The 22,098-nt window shown below is 41.9% G+C and overlaps 3 protein-coding genes across 5 annotated transcripts in view; 1 reads left to right on the top strand and 2 right to left on the bottom strand.

Moving 5' to 3' along the window:
- Positions 1-10,314, bottom strand: part of doc2g (double C2-like domains, gamma) — a 65,444-nt gene extending 55,130 nt beyond the window's left edge. Inside the window, exons 1-2 of the mRNA XM_019876637.1 lie at positions 10,135-10,314; positions 9,931-10,072 (exon numbers count right to left, since the gene is read on the bottom strand). The gene's annotated coding sequence lies outside the window, so the exon portion shown is untranslated. The remainder of the gene's footprint in view (positions 1-9,930; positions 10,073-10,134) is intronic.
- Positions 1,685-21,493, top strand: cabp4 (calcium binding protein 4). Of its 3 annotated transcripts, XM_019876640.1 has the most exons (9): positions 1,685-2,012; positions 2,177-2,278; positions 2,629-2,767; positions 6,477-6,507; positions 7,047-7,190; positions 9,973-10,082; positions 12,500-12,647; positions 17,546-17,587; positions 21,430-21,493. In XM_019876640.1, exons 1-8 carry the CDS (start codon positions 1,936-1,938, stop codon positions 17,572-17,574), a joined length of 780 nt encoding a protein of 259 aa, XP_019732199.1. In that variant the 5' UTR covers positions 1,685-1,935; the 3' UTR covers positions 17,575-17,587; positions 21,430-21,493. The 3 variants fall into 3 exon arrangements, with proteins under 3 accessions (XP_019732199.1, XP_019732198.1, XP_019732197.1); XM_019876639.1 differs by lacking the exon at positions 21,430-21,493 and having other exon boundaries at positions 17,546-17,817; XM_019876638.1 differs by lacking the exons at positions 17,546-17,587; positions 21,430-21,493 and having other exon boundaries at positions 12,500-13,482.
- lonrf1 (LON peptidase N-terminal domain and ring finger 1) overlaps positions 18,686-22,098 on the bottom strand; it is a 17,113-nt gene continuing 13,700 nt past the window's right edge. The window contains exon 12 of the mRNA XM_019876634.1: positions 18,686-20,060. Within this exon, the coding sequence (XP_019732193.1) occupies positions 19,902-20,060 (159 nt within the window). The 3' untranslated portion in view covers positions 18,686-19,901. The remainder of the gene's footprint in view (positions 20,061-22,098) is intronic.

Consider the following 22,098-nt stretch of genomic DNA (forward strand, 5'->3'; position numbering starts at 1 on the left):
TGTGTGAATGCTCAGATGCATAGAAAATTAGAGGAAACGTTGCTCAGCAGTCATAACATTTAATAATTTAATTGTTAAAAGGAGGATCGTAAGGAAGGGTTGTCTCGGGCATTTTAGCAACAAAATTTGCAGTCAATTTTGTTGCTAAAATGTTACCCTAGGATTGCCCCACCCACCCGAGAAAGGATAAGCGGCATAGAAGATGACTAGATTGTGAGTGTGTGTGTGTGTGTGTGTGTGTGTTTTTTTTTTTTTACATGTTCCTAAAAAATATTTTAGATTCAACTCCCATCTGTTTACATTGTGCAGGTTAACCGATTGTTGTGGCCTATGAATGTAGAAGGTCACAAGTAACGGTGTAAGAGAGAATCTCCCGAGTTTAATCATGAGGACGGGAACGCCCCCCCCCCACCCCCCTCCTTACAGTTTAACATGCTTGCAGCGTGTTGCAATCAGCATGCACGCTGATTGTATGGAAGCGTGACAGACAGGCAATCACTACTCAGTCATGGCACGTTGTAGCCCAGTGGGAGTTGGCAATAGGGTTCGTTTGGCGACGGCACATGAAGCGGTCGGGTGTAATTCAGAGGACTGGCTGATCTTCATGTCTCTTCCTATTAGCGCTCACGAGTAGGCGGAGGGCCGAGTGGTGGCCGCTGGAGCAGAACATGGGTATCTGTCTTTGTGCCGCTTCTGTGGCATGTGCGCCGGTAGATTGAAGGGTTTGTGTTTATTGCAGATCAACACCAAATGCGGTTCTTCATCATCAGGCCATGATAGTCAGAATGGCAAAGGTCCATGACAGAACATTAATCTGCCTCACTAACAGTCAACCATAAGTCTCTGCTCTCTGCTTCGACAAGTTTCTCACCCCCCGCCCCTTTTCTTCAATCTTTCTCCCTCTCTCGCTTCCCCGTCTACCAATTTGCATACCATTTTTCTTCACAGCCCATCTGTAAGCCACATCCCGACTGTCTCTCTGTTCTTTTTTTCATCGCTTATGTGATTTTATTGCACTGCACGATATTTGATTATTTACACCGTTTCATCGAGGTGTTTGAATTTCATCTGTGTCTGACTCCTGTTTTCTTGACACTTGGTATGAAGCAACTCAAGCTCGCATATGAACACAAATGAAAGGAGTCACCTGGAGGAGACAAATAAAATAGCTTCAAATATGTCAGTTCCACTTATTTTTTCCAATAATTTTAGCTTTGCTTCGATGTTGCCTCAAAAAAAACAAAAAAAAAAAAAAAAAAAAAAAAAAAAAAAAAAAAAAAAACGCCCGCAATGCTCTCTTGCAGCTTTAGCTCTATAAGGACCAATCTACAGTACAATGAGTCGATTTAGGGGCCAGTACATGAAAATAGGGAAGGTGGGACTGGTTGATGGGGAGATGCCAGTTAATTCTCGAGCACTACCGATGTGCCCTTGAACACAACTTTGAGTGCCACATTGTTAGTGAAGTCTATTCAGGGCGATATCGCTCCCTTGATGCAGGCATTCATGCAGATCAAGGTTTGTGTTTATATGCATGAAAATGATAAAATTCAATTTTCCCTTGTGGGACAATTAAAGAACTTCTTGTCTTAGTGCAAGGAGTCCCTTATTAGTGCTGCTATCATAAATCAACATTCATTCATCCCTCCATTTTCCAAACCGCTTAACCCTCACAAGAAAAAAAAATGACTGTCATGACTGTAAAACTCAACAAGTGACGTCTCTCAGTCATGCCGGACAAAAGCATTAGGACACCGGCAGAGTCTTGCTGCTATGCATGGGAGTCTGCTGACTTCAAATAACCCCACTTCAATATTCTTCTTCTTCTCTTTCCCACCTTTTCCCCAAAGTCAGCCAAGATGAGCTCCAGCTGACACATGGCAAAGCAAAAGAACATGGAATTGATGAATCTGTGGAATTTTTCTCTTTTCAAATATGTTGTCTCTTTCCAGCAGGATGTCTTTAAAAAGTGGAAAGGGAGGACCAGAAAGCCGACCATCGTCTGCAGCCAGGTTAGTAAATTTTTACAATATTAGCATTGATTTATTACCAAACTGGTACATTTCCCAAAAGGCAGACGTCAAATTGTTTTTTATTTCTGAATATAAATAGTCATCTTATTCTAAATGTTCATCTCAAAGGTTTAACCATGATTTTTTTTTTTCCTCCCTCCCAGCATTTCTCTTCGAGGGGCGAGGAGTCCAGTAGCCGGCAGATCCCTGACCACCGGCCGATTTAAAAATAAGGCTCTTCAGCTCAGCCTCTCCAAGAAATTCTGGTTATTATCAACCTCTGTTTCTCATCAACACTGATTAAGAGAAGGAGAGAATTGGAGTCCCTGATTGGTGCATCAGCTGCAAAACAAGCACTCAGAGATCTAAATTAAAGGACACTTCACCCGTTTCTCCAGTGACTGATGTAATGAGCCATGTCAGCTGATTGGACTGCTCATGTTTTTCAATTATTTCTTCTCTAAGCAGTAACTTCAAAGCGGGTGCAATGCAGCTGTATCTTTATGAGAATTTGGTCCCCCCAAAATGTGTGTGGGTGTGTTTAAGTGAGTCGCAATGGGGAGTTAAAAGCCCCTGATTAATGCTGATCATTGGCTCCATAATGCACAATTTACAGCTCAAAGTCTCCCACGACTCAGAAAAAGGGCAACGGTGGTGGTGAGGAGGAACGTCATCGGCGCGGCAAACGGAGCCTCAGTAACAGCTCAGCAGTGGCTGCCGCCTACATCGCATACCTCAATAAACTCTTTGGACAGGTCAGTTCAACAACCTGACAACCTTTTTTGGAATAATTACCATTTTCTTTTTGCTTTCTCAATAGCTTTGCTGGAACTACATTTGAATATCAGTCTGAAAAAAATTAGTCCATTCCTTGTTTGTAAACAACCAATCAAGATCAATAGGTTTTTTTCATTGAAAAATATTCAAAGCAATGCTTTTAGATCCACTCAGTGAGCTGAAGTCTCAAAAAAATCCAAGCGCTTGTGAATATACTGATGTCTTGTCTGACAGCAGGTCTGAGGTTTTGTGCGACCTGGTTTTTCCCAGAAAAATGTGTGTTGAATTCATAGGGGCTTTCAAATTTTGAGGTTCCATTTTATTTTCGTCACCGAATGGAGAATCATGGCCATAAGGGAACATTTAGTCAGACAAACAGAGCTCTGTTGAAGACAATTATGTATTTGATTCAGTTTTGCGGTGTTTCCTGTTATTACCATCATGGCGAGATCACTTTCATCCAGGAACATTATGAGCCCCTAATGAGACCTCATTACAAAACGAAAATCGTTTTCATGCTTTGTCATCACAGGGGAGGGATTTACCAATATCAAAAAAGGAGAACCATTTTCACCAAAGGGAGTCATCTGCCTCAACGTTTTAATGATGTTTTTCGCTTGGTTTCTCAATAACTAACAGGGCCGTTTTGTTGCTTTAAAGCCCATTTACGGGAGGTGAAAACAGCTCCAGGATGACCTTCAACTTATTTGCTTCCTACGCCGTCACCACTCCGAAGGTAGAAGGGTCTGCATTGGGTCCCCCCCGTGCACAACGTACTTGTGGCAAAGAGGCTGAAGCGAGCAGGCCATTCATCCTGCAGTGATCCTAATCCCTGCCTCAGTATTAATTAGCCCCTTAGCTAAGTTTACTGTCAGCCCTCATTAGAGGAGGCCGGACAAGACAAATAGATAATGAAAGAGAGTTGATGCATTGCATGGCTGACACTGCTACAAGAGAAGAAAGATACAGAGGGCAGATACTCCATCCCGGTGGCGGAAGACGAAACACAGATGTGCTGCAGCCGCATCGTCGCCGTTTGAACATCCCCGTTTCACTGTTTGCGAACATCAACATAGCTCTCATATATGTATTTTGTGTTTGAGAAACAGTGGGCTGCTCAGTGGGACGACTGAAGGCACACAGGATGAAATTAACCGTTAATGGGCTCAATGCGATGGGCGCGTTCAGAGCCCGCATGGCCATCAAATCCTTTCTGGATGAAAGAAAAATCCAATTAATGTGTTGACCTTGCCATCTAAATATACCCTTGTGGAGCAGAGGATCTTTGATAAGATAAACATAACCAATGCACCCCAGGTAACTCCAGCTCTTTTATGCTGCAGTGTTGAAAACAACATTAAAAATGAAGCCATTTGTATGAATTATGAGAAGGTTTTAGTGTTCGAGGCAGAGTTCGACATATAGCGGAATCACTGCTGGCACAAGTGTGTGTTGGCATTGAAGTTGCGTTTCAACTCGGCTGCCAATGTTACGCAGAGAACAATTGTTTGCCTGGCTGCCATGTGAGCCGGCTTGCCAAGACACCATAAGGGCTGCTAATTTTCGTGAGGCCGTGCAGGACTTTAAACCAAATGACCTTCTTTGATGAATGTATCAAATATGTCCTTAGCAAAGGACATTTCATTGTTTTCGCCACCATTGTTAGGCTTTGCACTGTTTGGTTTTGTTGTGGACAACTGGCTTGCACATCCTCCTCACAGTTTAGAGGTCTCAGGTTCAAATCTGGGCGCCGGCCTTTTTGCGTGTAGTTTACATGTTCTGACCATGCCTGGGTGGGTTTTTTTCGCCAGATCGTCCGGCTTCCTCTCGCTTCCCCAATACATGCATGATACACAAGACTTAAGTAGTCTGTAGGTGTGAAAGGGTGTTGTTTACAGTTCATGTGACCTGCGGTTGGCGGGCGACCAGTTGAAGGGATACCCCGCCTCTTCCCCAAAGTCAGCTGGGATAGGCCGCAGGCACACTTGCGATGCTGGTGAGGATATAAACGGTACAGACAATGCTTTTGTCACTTTAGAGTTACCCAAAAACTGATCATCAGTTACCACAAAACTGTATGGATGGGTGGTACATACTGTATATAAACAAGAACAGAAGAGAATATTACTGTACAACTTGTGGCAGATCCAGATAAAGACGTATCCATTTGCTTTATCAGAAAATAATCAGGCACATGCTATAGGCCTTGGCGCATTTCTGCGCCCTACTGAGTGATATTCTTATTCATTCTAAAGTGGGATTATTAAATACAATGGTGTATTTATTTACTAATGTGCCCCCCCCCCCACCTTTTGACAAATGGTCACTGTAAGAACCTTACAATTACCAAGGGGGGATTGCAAGTGGCAGGTGAAAAAGAATGGCAGTAAAGGCCAATTTGCAAATGCTACTAATGTTGGGTCGTATTTGTTACTTTTGACTTGATTATACAGCCTTCGGTTTCATGTTGTTTCAAAATGTTGTACAGCTGCACGAAAGAAAAAAAAATGATCAGAGATTTTATATGCCTGCTAAACTGGTGTGCCAGTCAAGTTTCTTTGAGGTTATAGATATCCCAGGACTATGTGCCAAGCAGCATCGCCATACGTCTTATACAAGGACGAGTGAACTTTCATGTTTCTCGCTTCCCAATGTGGACATGATGATGGTTAAGGAGACAAATTGTGCATCGGGTAGGCCAGTGCGATTCCAACATTTTTATTTATTTTTTTTATCGTTTTGTTTTACTTAAGGCGCACTCATTTTAATAAGATTATTCCTTTAATTTTTGGTTCATCTTTCAAAATCATCTCAATTAACATTTGCAAATTACATCCAGAACGTGTTTACACGTATGCAAATGAGACAATTGCTTTGAGGACTGAGGCAAATCATTTGCAATTGCCCTCATGGGCAACAAACAAAGCACTTGTCACTCTTTGAAAACAAGTCTATTTGTTTTTGGGGAAGTTACCGGGATGCCTCAGGATGCCTTCCTGCCCCGAATTAACTCTTTAGTAACTAAAACTCCAGCTTTGCTCCACCTTATTCTTGCCAAATTCATGTTCATGCGGACCTTGTCTTCCCGGCTTCCAGCTTTGCATGAAAAGTGTGGTGGTGGGTGGCTGGGGTGGAACAGAAGGAGAAAGAGAGGGAGCGTCAGCCTGAGCAAATGTCAAAAGAAAACAGCAGAGAATACAGAACGGTTCACACACAAGACCGTATGCAAATGCTGTGTTTTGTGTTCCTGCGCTGGCAAGCATATGCAGCCATCTTTCTGTGTCTGTGTGTCATTGCGACAGAGCAAAGTCAGTACGACTCGCCGTTGCATTTGTTTACGTGTGGGTGGGTGTTTGTATGCGCGCAGACTAAGCGTATGGCGGGTCCCTCTGGAGGCTGCAGCTGTAGACGAGTGTGTGCCTGTGCGCGCGCGCGTGTGTGTAGTAGGAGTGTATGATCTTGCGTCATTTTGCAAATGAGAAACGTTGCAGGGTGAAATCCCATTAGTGCTTGTTGTCATCATGCGGCTGTGCTGACATGATATGCATGTTATTCTAATTTGGTCGGCACAAACTGATTATCACTGGGGAGTTTCTCAAGAGAATTTGACCTCTTGAAGTGACCTTGATCGTCCACTTGTGTCTTGTAACTAAATGCAGTGTCTTTTCCTCCTTTTGTGCTGCGTAGGAACGAGAGCTGATGCCCCTGGAGTTGGATGGTAAGATGCCAATTGGGTGACGGGGGGTAGCCACGTGTCAACTGCGTCACTGCATTTTTGACAACCGTGCTGAGATTTACTTCTGGAAAGCTGTATAGTTCTGATGCTGGAGTACATCTGTCAGAAAAGTATGGTGAATCAGAGTCCTTTTATTGGGTTTAAAAGGCACAGCCTGATCCTAATCTCATTTCAATATTCTGCCCTCAAGCTTCGAGCCAAGTGCAAAAAGATCTCCAAGTGTTCTCATTAGATACGGGACTTTTACAAGGGTGGGGGGGGGGGGGTTGATCTGCCTGGAGACATGTGGACTGAACGACTTATGTATTTAATGTCTGAACCCAGCACAGCTTCTTTGTTTTAATGACTTTTTTCACAGCAGTCATTTATCTGGAGTGAAACTATAAATAGTAGGACAGATAGATGTACACACCTTTTATTTACATTGAGTTTATTTCTGTTGTGCTTGGTGTTGTGACACCATTTTAAAGATTCTGATCTGTGTGTGTGTGTGTGTGTGTGTGTGTGTGTGTGTGTGTTAGAGTTGCGAGAGGCCTTTAAGGAGTTTGACTATGATGCAGATGGCTTTATACATTACAAAGACATTGCTGACTGCATGAGGACCATGGGATACATGCCTACAGAGATGGAACTGATCGAGATCATCCAGCAGATCAAGATGAGATGTGTGTATTCATTTGTTTGGCTTTGTGTGTGTGGGGGGTGGGGGGGGGCGTGCATGCATGCATGCATGGCTAGCTTTCAGTTGTCCCTCAGATGTTATGTCATTCAATGACTGATGGGTCCATCTCAGATGAGCAAGTGTGTGTAACGTGTAATGTGTCGATGTGCGTTGCACTTTTTTTTTTCCTTCCGCTGTGCGGAATTGATGTTTGTCTTTGAAGCCGGGGACATTGGAGGCATTTTGGCATACTGATTAATGGCCCACGCCCTGCATGTGTGTTGCTATATGGTTGTGACTCTGCATGTTGAAGTGCGGGTTGAGATATTCTTTCTCAGCAGCCCCATTTGGGGCTGCCTTTGCTTCTCGTTCCTCAAACAAACAAACAAACAAACAAACAAAAATGCCTCACACTGAATAGTTCAGCTTCTACATTCTAAATTCTGAGAAAACATGACCTACAAAACATTGTGTCAGAGAGAGGCAGCATAAAACAGACAAATCTTGCCTGTGTGCCCTTGCTATTCCAGAAGAGATTCAAGAGATCATGTAGGGAGTTAGTTTCTGAATATAAGATTGATGTGTTTGATGGTAGATTCAAAATTAGGTCCACCTGTATAATCCTGCGAGATTCTATACAATATTTATAAATAAACGACCACTGTATCGCATTGGACATCCCCCAATTGTTTATGATAGCCTACTGTATATGCATATGTACCATCAAAGGTGTTCAACAAAAGTACCAGGCCCTATTAATAAGGTCAGCTCCTTCAAAGTCCGAAATCTAAAATCTATCAGGAAGAAAAAAAGTCATCACTTCAACAGAAGTGAATAAAGAGATGTTATTCTTGATCTATGATAAAACCACAAGTATTGTCATGATCAAAATCAAACGTATGTCCTGCATACTGCACACACAAAGTATTTGTGAAACAGATGACCAATGTCAGAGCAATGCATTCCGTGGTTTCCCAAATAAGACGGCACTGAATGTGTGAATTAAAAGTATTTTGCTGAAGGCTAATTTTCTGAGCTATTGCATTGGACCTCATTATATCATACAGGTGTGCTTAATGACGTCTCAATAGTAAACAAGAAAAATCAAAAACTAAAAGCCCAGATGTGCCCCAGTGAGGAAGAGCTTGATTTGCGACTTGATTATGTTTAGTTAGCGTAGGTAACCGGGTGATGTTATTCATTAAACGTAATTGGTATGACTCGTCCGTTTCAGTTTATTTGTAATGCAAAGTAAAAATAGCATGCATTGAAGCATTTACTGTATTTCCCTGTACAATACTGCTCACAAACAAAACATAAGCCAGTCATTATGATGGCAGAGAATCTTAGCCCTAATCTCCTAGGACCAGGGGCTCCAGATGTTTTTCTGTCTCTCTAATGGCCAAATTTGGCAGGTTTTCAATAATTTTAATGCGTAGATCGAGCTAATGACAAGGCCAATGTGGAGCCTCTCCCAGCTGCTTCCGCGCAGTAGGCGGGGTACACACTATAAAGTGTTTGCCAGCCAATCGCAGGGCACCCATAAACGAACAACCGTTCACGCTCACAATCACACGTAGGGACATTTTAGAGTGCTCCATTAAACTGCCATGAGTCTTTTTGGAATGTGGGAGTACCCAGAGAAAACCCACGCAGGCAACGGGAGAACATGCATACTCCACACAGGAGGGCTGGAGCCAAAATCAAACCCTGCACACCCGCCCACACATCCGCGCACACGCCATAGCTATGAGCAAAATATGATGACAAATAAGAGATTATTTTGTTTTCTGTCACTGTTTCACACTCTATACTGTAATTTGAATTATTCATGCATGCTACTGATAATGCTTTAACCTTACAGGGAGAACAGGCTTTAGTTCTTTTCTTTTTAAATCCCTTTGGAGCCAACAATACCATGAAATGATATCTTTTTCCCATAACCAGTCAAGCACTCTCAGTTGAGAAAATAATATTTTTCTTCTAAGACGTTTAGAAGATTTTTTATACAGTGATTATAGTCTGACCCACTTAAGGCAAAGAAATTCTTGTGCAGTGTCAGGACTCCTCCCAGACTGCTGCTACACAACTGACAAGGCAGAGAAAAATGTACCCTACCGTTAGAGCAAATAAGAAAATCATTTGCTGGCTGAAAATCACATAATTAGCTGTCTCATATTTCAGCCTTTTTCAGCCGCTGTTTTTTTTTTAAATTAACATCTATATATGCTGCTGCAAATCAACGATAATGGGCATCAGCACAACATTTTAATCATTAAATGGCCACAAAAGCTTGTTGAGTCAAACCTATATCAAATACAGTCTGTTCTATGACAGTGGGGAAACCTTTTCTTTCCCCTTTGAAACTCATCAGATTTGGAATCTTCTTTTCCAACTGTCACCATTAAAAAAAAAAAAAAAACTGTGCGTGCGTGTGTGCGTGTGTGTGTGTTCCATTTGGGTGTAATCGTTCTCTACCTGTCTGTATTGAAATACATATTAAAGTATTGAGCAGTTGTAGTTACTGTATTTTCCCTGATAAATACAAACAGAGCCAAATGAGAGCTAACCATCTGCCCGATGTTTAAACAAGATTTAGTTTGCTTACAGACACACATTAGGAGAGTTTGACTTGTTGCTGTGCCATCAGTTTGTTCTACTGCCCCCAGGTGGCCAAAAACCATGACATTATAACCGAATAATGTGCAGTAAAAACATCATTAAACAATGTTAATGTTGCCCACCTGCGTTTGCTAGCTCGGTTAGTTTGCTTTGTCCTTCTGCAGGGGGTGGCCACGTGGATTTTGACGACTTTTGCGAGTTAATGGGCCCGAGGATGCTCGCTGAGACTGCTCACATGGTTGGGCTGAAGGAGCTCCGCTGTGCCTTCAAACAGGTAATGATTAGTTATGACGAAGCCGACACCATCGCAAGTGTGTGGATCTTACTTGTACAAGGGGGGGCTTCCCCTAGAGAAGGGGTAAGGAAATCCAGTTCCTCGAGATCCATATCCTGCTTGTTTTCGAGTTCTCCCTAATCCAACACACCTGAGTCAATTGATCATGATCGTTTCAGGCTTCTACGGCGCTTGCTGATGAGTTGATCCTTTGAATCAGGTGCGTTGGTGTAGGGAGGGATCGAAAACAGGCAGTATATTGCTCTCGAACAACCAGAGTTCCCTACCACTGCTCTATAGGCAATGCAGCTATAGCATGGAAACGTCATATAGTACTGAGCCAGGAACCCTGGAAGTCTTAACTGTGAGCAAACGTCCTGACTGAACAATTTCGAAGTAATGTGTGTTTAAAAAAAAATCCAAAGCATACAGAGAGTTTTGAGTAGGAGGTAGACAGAGTACCTGCACAGGTATAATATGCACACTCTACTCGTGAGAGCTAATGTTGAAACACAGGAAGTGGCACATGGTATCAAACTAAATGTCAGTAACATACAGTGCCAGATGAAAATCTGAACAAAAAAAAAAAAAACACATTATTTTGCTATACAGCAAAAGACACCCAAAACCTCAGAACTGGGAAGCAGATGTGCTAACTACATCGATCGCTGTTCAGCCTGCATCCTACTACAGTGTGCTTGCGTAATTTGGGAATGAGCCAGTCTGTGAATAGTGAATTTGAGCAAATAATTGATGCTTCTTGATACATATGCGCTGTGCCAAAAACAATAATCTTCAAAATTCTGTATTCCCACACTGACAACAAATGTACACACTCCACTGGTTTTGATGCCACAATTAGTTAGAGTTTTAACAGAACTCTCAAGAGCCAACGTTGACATAAGCACTGACATCTTAGCCATCTATTACCACTGTCGTTGACAAATCCAATATGGATGCTGTCAGATTTGTGATTGAGTGAGCAGTTGTGTTTAATAATCAGTTCCTCTGGTTAGTAGAATGTCAATATGATTGATTGATTTTTTTAATACTCTGGTTATGAGATAAATATTGAATCACAGTTGCTCCAGTTAAACAGTTGCACATATACTACATATTTTTCGAATCATATTTCTTTCCAATAATTTTCTAATTGCCTCATAATACTTGAGGTATAAAGAGGCGGATTAAGTCTGGTAAATCTTCACTGCAGGACCAAGTCCCGAATGCACCGCCTGCCACAAAGTCAGGAAAAACAAGATTTTTAAGTCCCACCTCCTCCTCCAAGCAAAATCGTGACGTGACCAAGCAAGACAAATTAGGTTATTTTCCAGAATTTGTAAGCCAGCCTCTTGCCTGGGCACTGTGTGCGGGAGTTATTAATGATTACTGCCGAATGGACGACACTGACATAAAGTGCGCTCTGTGCTAATAAATATTAAAGAATGCTTGATATGCAACGGCGCACTCACTGTGCTCTTGATTTATATGGGTAGAGTCTTATCGGCAATATAGTCTCATGCATCAAATAGGATCACATTTTAGAAGCTCTTTATTGCATCCACTATTTTTGGATTTATTATTTTACAGTATATGATTTTGTGTGACTGTTTTGTCACGCGAGCTAAAGCTACATTTAAAAGCTTGTCTGTATTTAAATGTGCTCTCTTGTGGACAATACCCCATGCTAACGGTACCTTAACAACACGCTTCTGTGTGGTATGTCTAATTTACAAGACATACTTATTTTCACTTTACAAGGACTTTACAATGTATTAATTCATATATTCAACATTACATTATTTTTAAATGAACTCTATTATTCCCAAAATTCATTTTTGGAATACAATTAAAGGGTTCCCTCTTAACAGATGCCTCACCTCCAGATTTATCACATTTTCATGTGACCGCAGTCTAACTGTGCCAACACCAAAAATATATCTTTGGCTATGTTACTCTGTGTCAAACTTGTTTGCACTTTTTTTATCAACACAGCATCGGCAATATGTCTTCGCGTGGAGTGTTCCTTGCGTCACGGTCAGCACCATAAATAATCAGTTATAAGAGGGACACATGAGCGACTCCAGGCACCATGTGTGCAAATGAGAATTCATTTCCAGCCCCTTCCTCATTTCCAAAGATGTTCTCAGTTCAGGACAAACACCTCATAAGTCAGCATTGCCCCATCTGCAGATTTAAGCTGATTGCAGACTTCACAGAGCTCGGTAGATGGTCCACAAACTCAAATCGGTTTCTTTTCTATCTAGAGAACACTTTAATTGGATTTTTAATGTGGCTTTTAATAACCTCTAAAACCCTTTCCGTTGTTTGTACTGCGTTTATCGCATTCTACTTCTGTTGTTTCATCCTCTCTGCCTCTAATCCTCTACATCCTTTGTCTTGACTTTCATTTGTAGTTTGACTGCAATGGGGACGGTAAAATCACATTTGAGGAGCTGAAGGATGGGATGAAGACCCTCCTTGGAGAGAAGCTGAAAAAGGGCGAGCTAGAGGAGATCCTTGGTGACATTGACCTAAACAAAGACGGCAACATCGACTTTGATGGTGAGCAGCTGACAGAAAGAGATGTCCCATAGTTAGTTGAGTGAGTGTAAGTCATCAAGGCTTTAACATTTGTCACCAGAAAAATCAATGAGCAAGTCACAATGATTTGAGGTCAATGGGACCTGGTTGGACTCCGCTTCTTGCCCTAATTCAGCTGGGATTGGCTCTCGCTTACCTGTGACCCTAATAAGGACGAATTGAAGGATATGAAGTTTTTTTTTCACAGAATTGTTTTTACAGATTCTTTGCAAGCATTATTTGTTCAGATTGGCTTTTCCTGGTTTTGTGTCGCCAGCGCTTTCTGTTGATACTTTTTCTGTAAGTATATATTTTTTTGTGCCGTTATTCGTCTGAGTCTACATTTGTGCAATATGCTTACCATATGGTCCATTTTCGGATCGTGCCAGTTTATTTTGTAATATTTTAATCGCAGCGTTGAAACCGAGTTATCTTATGGTGTCTTAGAGTACCGGTAACTAAGGAAAGAACCCTTATTTTTTGATTTCCTATTTTTGATGAACACTTATGATTCCCAACTATGTTACTGCATTTTAATGCTTTCATGATGATGCTTGGCATTTGTTGAGGTGGTGCTTAGTGTGAAACGAAAACTGTGTTGAAAAAAAAATCATGCAGTGAAAAGAACAAAAATTGGGAACATGCATTCTAATTTTTAAACTTCTCAAGTGATTTTTAAAATGTGAGAGACCCCTCACATGATGAAGAAATCTCTCTAGTTTAATCGAATCATGCGTATGATTGTCTGGCTGTGTGTGAGTCAATTAAACTTTTTTTTTCCAAACAATTCATCACAAAACATTATTCAAATCTAGTTTGTAAGTATTACCAGTGCCCTATCAAGAATATCGTTGAGATCTGTAAATCTATTTGTTCCCTGTTTTTCTCTATCGGTATGGTATGAAAGCGCATGAAGAAATCCAGTAGACACAAAGTACCACACAAACAAAGCTATTACAAGAAAACATTAAGAGCAAATGGAGGAGAAAGTAGGAAGAGGAAGAAAAGGCACGCTTCCATGGAGGCGCCTTGCCTGAAAGATTCTTTGCAATCTAATTGGGCTTTTTCCTCAATCAATACACATGCCGGCACGTGTCTCACATGCGACACATTGAGAACACACTGTGCTGGACAGCTCAAGGACTTAGCAGAAATTGCATTACCTGCTAAGAAAACACACACACACACACACACACACGCACACGCACACGCACACACACACACACACACACACACCCGCATGCCCCCCCGATAGCAGGGAATGAAGGCTTGAGCACACATAGAGCCAAGAAGTGTGATCTGTTTTGTCTTGTCGCAGCAATCCAATCTATTGCAATTATCGGCAACATATGAAAGAGGCATGTTATTGTCAAAAAGGGATCAATGAGCGAGCGCTCTTTGTCATCATCATCAATTAGCCCCGAGGGCACAGTTTTGAAGGTGTCACAGGGGCCTCATGTCTAACAAGGCGCGACAATAAATGAATATCCCATATATAAACCTTCCGCCCTGAGCCCTGGGTGGGATTATAGATTTGCGCCTCCCACCCCTCACCTCAATAGGTGTCATCAAATTCACATCATCATTTTAAAAAGCCATCCCACGCCTTGTACAAAGAACAGTGAACTGATTCATATGTGCAAAAGCGCTCGCAGCACACACAGCGGTAGAGAGTGGCTGAGTCACACTGTTTTAATATTTTTTTCTTGATACTTTTGCACCCTCCCCGCTCCCTTTGGCTAGTTTAGTAGCTGATAATAATCAGGCTTCCTACATTATGCAGCCAATCAGTTTCAAAAAATATGCAAAGAATATCTTCAGATTATGCATAATACAATACAGTGAAACTCCTCTAGAACGAAATCTGCATGGGCGAAAATACCCCCTTATGTGAAAAAATCTTCATGCATTAACACAATTCCCATTCTCCTGCCCCCCATACGACGAAAACCCCCCTGTTGCGTTATACGAAATCACTTTGTCTGCTCCAGCCTCGCGAAGACATTCACTACAACGAAGTCTTATCCAACAGCGACCTCTACTGCTTCGTTCGAAAAAAGGCAACAGCAACCACCACACTGGTTTACATAGTGAACGATGTTTATTTCGGTCACAGCTGCGAGTTTCCTGGGCTCAACATACTCATAGCTGCTCTGCTATTGGCTTACCGAGCATCATCCTGGCCTCCGATTGGCCAAGAGGCCACATAGACCTCACTGTCTATGTGTGTAGATACTGAAGCTAGATCCGTAGCATCCGATTAGCTGCTCAGAGTAAATTGCTTATGGCTCGACGGACATTTACTTTACTTTTTATCATGCTAAAAACACCCACGGGACGCTTCGTAGTCCTCGATGGCCATAGTTAGCTCTCGAAGACTAAAAACCTTAACGCTAACTGGAGCGCTTCTCTCTCATTAGCGCTCCAGTGGCTCGACGGACATTCAAATAAACGAACGTTTCCTCGATGCTAAAATGGCTACAAAACGGACCTTTTGATGTCAAGCAGCTAAGACAAGAAGAGCTCTGATGCTGGAAGAGAGGGTAAAAGTGATCAAAATGAAAGACGGAGCAAGCAAAATAAAATACATTTTCCAAGAAATTGATGTAAGTGAAAGTGAATGCTGATCGTAAATTTCGCAATTTCTTTCCCTTTTTTTCTTTCTACACTGACAATATGAAGTGTCAAATAAGTGTGTGCTCATACTTATGTACTATTGGAATAAAAATAGAGTACACAAACGTTTGTGTGTGCGTGTACACATACGTTTGTGTGTGTGGGTGTGTGTGTGCTTACATCTGAGATCAAATTTGCTACAGTGAAAAACCCCCTGTTGTGAAAAATTTCTTGCTGCAAACATGATTTCGTTGTAGAGGAGTTTCACTGTATATGCATATTGTGTAAACTTGTTCATAGAGGCAAGTTATATAAACGATTACTATATTGCAAAATAATTATTCACTTTTTTTATTACATATTAAATATCCCCACATATAATTGTACATTACAGTTTATTGGATGCACTATGTAAGCGTTCAGTCTTTTTTTTTCCCCCCTTGCGGCAGCTAAATTAATCAGTTCAAAATTTTTGGCATCTTTTTCTCCTTGAAAATTCCTCTCTGTTGTGAAATTCATTAAATAGTAAAGGCCAAAGTATGATAAACCTTACATTTTCTGCCTAGAATTCATATCTTTTTTGTTGGAAGCTTTAGGGAGCCAACCAAAAAAGTTATTTGATTATTTTTTTCATCTTTAAAAATAATGTCATGATTAATTGGTTATTCAGGCTTTTTTTTCTGCCAGATATCAGAATCGACCTAAAAAAAGGCAAATCAGTTGGGCCTTAGTTCATGCTTTTTTTGTGAAAGAGTGCCATGAATGAAGCAAATTCACATTCGTGTGTGAATGTCATGCACTCTCAAAAAAAAAGCACTGACTGATGTTAGCCATGCCTCGCACAAAAGCGCGCTCTCAACGACTCTTTAATTAAACAAGAAGTCTCAACTTGCATGAAGATGGAATGATTACACAAAAAATATCTCAAAAAAGTTTCACTGTTCATCAGTCCGTGGTGAGACAGTGTCTGTTATCGGAAAGAATTCAGCGAATCTGCTACACTCCCTCAGAGTTGCTGTCCTCTAAAAATGACTGCAGTGTCAGTTAAAGACTTTAGAGATATCTATGGCGCATGCTGACATCTCTGTTTACAAATCTACAAGAAGTAAATTCATGGGCAGTCCTTGATAAATTTTACCTGGGAGTGCCAGGTTGACGCCCAGGCGTTTTGTCAGAGGGGCACAGTTTTAAACACAAGCATGCATGCATGTATTTAAAAAAAAAAGTACAATGGAACTCTGGACGTTGATGTCACGCAACCCACAATGCACCGAGCCACCCATCAACAACGCCATTTTGGCAGAATAGAAAAAGTGTCGCTGCATTGAGTAAACGCAAATGCCGTACTTTGACAATGGTAGACAACTGTTGTGCAGGGACTAGCATTTGACAGGTGACCAAATGAAATAACAAACTAAGCGTAGTAAAAATGGAGTGGTTCAGAAAATGGATGGAATGTTGACTGATTAACACTAATTTTATCACTGCTCTCCATTGTAAACCCTTTCACTGCCACGGCTGCGATACTGCCCGCACGGCTGGTTAAACAAATACACGCAGGGATCAGTCACGTGACGGCCGGAGCTCCATGTTTTGTTCTTGTGCACAATAACAAGTGTAACAAAGAAATGGGCTTGGCCAGCAATTTTATTGTCATATATTCCTATTGTCTCGGAGGTGTATCATGGGCTATTGTAGTTCACAATGCAGAGTTCCACTGAAGCGGGTGAAAAGTAATGGTTTATTTGTTCATGGAGATGACGACAACGATAGCGTGGCAATTATAAATTTGCGATTTTGTCAAGGATGGCTGTCTACAATTGTTATATGCAAGCAATACTGATGAATTTTCAAAATCTCATTACAGTCTTAAAATAATGGCATGTGTTATATTTTGACCCCCCAAAATGCCATAAACATCTCATGATGCTGGCCACCGCTGCAAAAACTCTTCGTGAAACAGATCATTAAATTCTACCCCTGAAATGAAGCATTACTCAATAAAATAAGGAGTTAGATCAGTTCTTCGTGACTTAGGCCATTAGTTTAGGAAGGTCACGATGTGAAATAGCCTTGCATCCATGTACCGTATTTTTATTCTTTCAACCAGATTGCCCTTTTGTGAGGTTCATTAACTTGCTGATGTTGTCATCACATCAATGTGAAAGTTTTGAGTGTATGAGTGAACTCAGTATGGGCTGATGATGATGTACAGCAGCATCCTTTTGTGATCATTGTCACCTGCTGTCTGTCTCCTTCCGCAGAGTTCGTGATGATGCTCTCAGCTCGGTGACCTCTGATGGAGGGTGAGGATGGCACTACAACCACTCTCTGCTCCTCTGATTTCCTTCATTGTGTTCCGTGAAACTATGTACATTACTTATGACGTCTGAAAAAGAAATAGTCAATCATGTTGTTTTCATAAGGGCGGCACAGTGTTCAACTAGTTTGCACATCCGCCCCACAGTGCAAAAGGGCTCAATTCCGGCTCCGGCCTTCCTGTGTGACGTTTGCATGATCTCCCGGTGCCTGCGTGGGTTTTCTCCAAGTACTCCGGTCCCCCCCCCCCATTCCAAAAACATGCATAGCAGGCTCATGGAACATTCTAAATTGTACCTTATATGTGATTGTGAGCATGAATGGTTGTTTGTTCGTAGATGTGTGCCCTGCGATTGGCTGACAGCCAGTTCGGGGTGTACTCCGCCTTCTGCCCAAAGACGCCTGGGATAGGCTGCAGCATGCCCGCGAGGATAAACGGATTAGAAAATGGATGGATGGCTTTATTTTCAAAATAAATGGGCAATTAGCGCTAATGTAGGTTTCGATGAAGCATGAGTAAAACATTGATGCTACATTGTCGTCCCCTTGTGGCTACACAGGGTACATACTAAAGCGTACATGTAACATAAGACATTCGTCATGTCAGTACGGTACAGTACTTGCCAAATACACGCCAGGGCCGGAAATGACATAGGCTGGCGCTGCGGTTAAAAGACAGGTACAGCTTCAGGATTTTTTTTCTCTGCCGGTGCTAAGGGCTTGACCAATACACAGGGGGGCTGAGAAAATGGTTCATAGATCTATTTTAATATATCAAAAATATCCTGGATAATTGGATTTCAGGCACTCTTATTCCTACCGTTGTTGCAAGTCTTACAACTTGCAAAGGGTTTGGAGATTTGAGTCATATCTTTCATGTGTCTCTCTCTCTCTCTCTCTCTCTCTCTCTCTCTCTCTCTCTCTCTCTCTCTCTCTCCCCCCCCCCTCGCGCGTGTGTGTGTGTGTGTGTGTGTGTGTGTGTGTGTGTTCACATTCCATTCACCTTACTCTCAACCTTTAGTTTTTTGAAGTGTGCATTAAGATGAGCAAAGTTGAAAGAAAACAAAACTGAACAAAAAACGACGTTTTTTTTTATTACTGAAAATCATTAACTTAAAACAGAGCAAATAGCAATACCTTAAACAAAAAAAAAAAACCTTTTCACAAATCATTTAAGTAAACCAGCCATGAATTTGTATCTTTCCAATATCTTTCCAACTTGAGACTGCTGGAAAAATACAATCATAACATACTTCATATCAAGATGGGAAAGACTGGTAAACCAAGTTTAGTGTAACTTGAAATCACAAAGTCAAATGCTGTAAGGCAACAGGTTCTCCCCGCCAAGCAGAGCAAGATGAATGGGTGCTGAATATTCGGAATAATATTAAAGGTCTGCCTTGTAGATGCATCCAGCATATACTGATTCGGTGATTTCATATTGCAATATCCCCTACTGAAAACGTCTACACAAAAATAAGGTCAGAATGTACAAACAACTTGTATTCCATGCACTTAATTCATTGGGAGTAGCTGAGTGTTGTATTGAGAAGTAGTTCGACACATAAATATCTCCCGTTTTAGGTGACGAATTTTGGAAGATTTTTGGAGCTATTAGTTCACTGTGGGAGGAAGATTTTGACAAGTACACATTCAGGATGACAATTTGTTGTCATCAGTGTTTTTCAGCATGACCACATGGAAACAACACACACGGTGTCAGGAAGTCCGGGACATGATGGAAGTTTAGCGCACTTGGCACGGGGGAGGAATACAAAACACAAATGTGGGCAGTCTGGTTATTGTCCTTTAGTGGGACAGCGTGGACCATCAATGTGAGTTGGTTGCACTTGGGTATTATGTAGACCTTTTTTCCTCTTTTTTTTTTTTTTTAAATGCAACATTCTGGATTTGCCCGATGGCATCTCGATCACCTTCCTCCCCCCTTGCCCCTCGCCCCACCTCTTTCAACAGGTGAAATTTGACCCAAACCAACATTCTCAATCCATCTCAGTGATGGCCACTTCATTGTGTGCACAAGGCTTGACGCTGTCACCGTACATCAGGAAGTTCCTCTGCATAATTCTGGAAAGGCGAAAGCCGCTTCACCTCGTGTGACTCGTGTTTGACGTGACAAACAATGTGCGTCACCGGAAGAATCCCTGAGGCGGTTTGGCCACGTCTCGGCATGCTCAAGAATCTTTTTAGCATAGTAGGTTTGGAGCTGCAAGTGTCAAGTTCGGGTGAGCGCGCTTTAAAGCGTCCAATCGGCGGAGTGGCGAGGACGAGAAGAGGAAGCTCTTAACTGTTGGGGATGCTCTGCAGATAGGTGAGAATGTGCTGGATCTTCACCAGGCGCTCTTTGAGGCTGGTCATGGAGAGGACAGAGAGCTGGTAGCGCGGGTCAATGGGCAGCACGGCCAGCAGCCACCAGCAGCAAGCAGGACCGTTAGGAGTCGCCTGGAATGCAGGGCACACAAGAAATGATTCCACTGCAATCACTGACATACTCCATCATTTAATCCATAATTTAATTTAAATTGCATATTAAACAGGGTTATAAAACAATCAAAATAAATAACATAATTTATCCAAAAATTCAAAAGAAGGCGAAGGACAAAGTGGAACCTGTGGAGTATAGAGGTACATCTAAATCAGGGGTGTCAAACTCATTTTTGTCGCGGGCCACGTTATAGTTGCCGTTCCCTTGGAGGGCCTTATGACTGTGAAAGCATATAAGGAAGTCAAGAATAATGGTTTATTCAACTATAGTTTAAGTTACTGTAATGAGGGTTTTGGTAACAAGAAAACATACACTAGCTCTCTTGTATATTACATACGTGAATTTGAAATTTTGGTAAAAATTTTGGTAAGCATCAGAGAAGTTAACATGTTTGATTTGCTTTCGCGTGCCACATCAAATGATGTGGCGGGCCAGATCTGGCCCCCGGGCCTTGAGTCTGACACCTGTGATCTAAATGAATGTGAATATTGTAGAAAAATGACTTTCATTTCAGTATCTTTAATTTCCCCCATGTGTTTAATAAAGCTAAAAACATGAGTTTCATATTTTAAATTGAGCAAAAGATTATTTTTTAACACAATATTATCATTTGTTGTCGCACCACTAATACTACAGCAACAAGCACATGACATTAGGGTAATTAATGTTAGCTTGAGTGTTTATTCTTGTCATTCCTCACCGTGGACTCATAAATACATATAGCCAAGCCAGTACAGTGCATTGGAAAAGGGACAAGACGAATCACCTGAGCACACATAGCTATGGCCATCGGTCGCAATTATGAATGTGATCATAGCTGGACTTCAGGAACAAAAAAGCCTCTACCGTGTGCTATGCGGACAAGGGGGATTCTCTTCATGACACCTGTGATGCAATAGTAGCGGGAGGATTAGCTATGAAGCACCCATAAAGCTCATGAGCCAAGACTGTCAAAAGGCTCCGCCCCTCAGGTCCTAGCGGGGCTGAGCGCTAATCCTCTTTGGCCTAAGGAGCACACAACAACTGCAATCTTCTATGATGGACCTAAGTCCCCGCTAATGTAGGCTTTCCCAAACGGAAGCACACAAGCAATTGACTGTGTCAAAAAACATGTCTCAATGCCAGTTTTCTGAGCAGCAGAGAGTGTTATTCATGACCTGGTTGTTATTTTCAGACATAATGCTCAGGAGTGAAAAGCCCGAATCAGGACTCATTGTTCCTCTTAGTCACATCATGTCAGTCGGGAGCTGACCAAGCACAGAGATTACAGGTAGTTGTGAAGAAAGTGTTCGCGACATGAGTGATCTTCGTCTTGATTCTCCTCAGATTATACATGTCTACACGGGAAACAAACAATTGTGGTGCGAGGACCAGTGGCGGTTTTTCATACAGTGAAACTCCTCTAGAACGAAACCTGCATGGGCGAAAATACCCCCTTATGTGAAAAAATCTTCATGCATTAACACAATTCCCATTCTCCTGCCCCCCATACGACAAAAAACCCCCTGTTGCGTTATACGAAATCATTTTGTCTGCTCCAGCCTCGCGAAGACATTCACTACAACGAAGTCTTATCCAACAGCGACCTCTACTGCTTCGTTCGAAAAAAGGCAACAGCAACCACCACACTGGTTTACATAGTGAACGATGTTTATTTCGGTCACAGCTGCGAGTTTCCTGGGCTCAACATACTCATAGCTGCTCTGCTATTGGCTTACCGAGCATCATCCTGGCCTCCGATTGGCCAAGAGGCCACATAGACCTCACTGTCTATGTGTGTAGATACTGAAGCTAGATCCGTAGCATCCGATTAGCTGCTCAGAGTAAATTGCTTATGGCTCGACGGACATTTACTTTACTTTTTATCATGCTAAAAACACCCACGGGACGCTTCGTAGTCCTCGATGGCCATAGTTAGCTCTCGAAGGCGAAAAACCTTACGCTAACTGGAGCGCTTCTCTCTCATTAGCGCTCCAGTTAGCGTAAGGTTTTTAG

The sequence above is a fragment of the Hippocampus comes genome, unplaced genomic scaffold, assembly GCF_001891065.2.
Source record: "Hippocampus comes isolate QL1 unplaced genomic scaffold, H_comes_QL1_v1.1 scaffold51, whole genome shotgun sequence".
NCBI classification, from domain to species: Eukaryota; Metazoa; Chordata; class Actinopteri; order Syngnathiformes; family Syngnathidae; genus Hippocampus; species Hippocampus comes.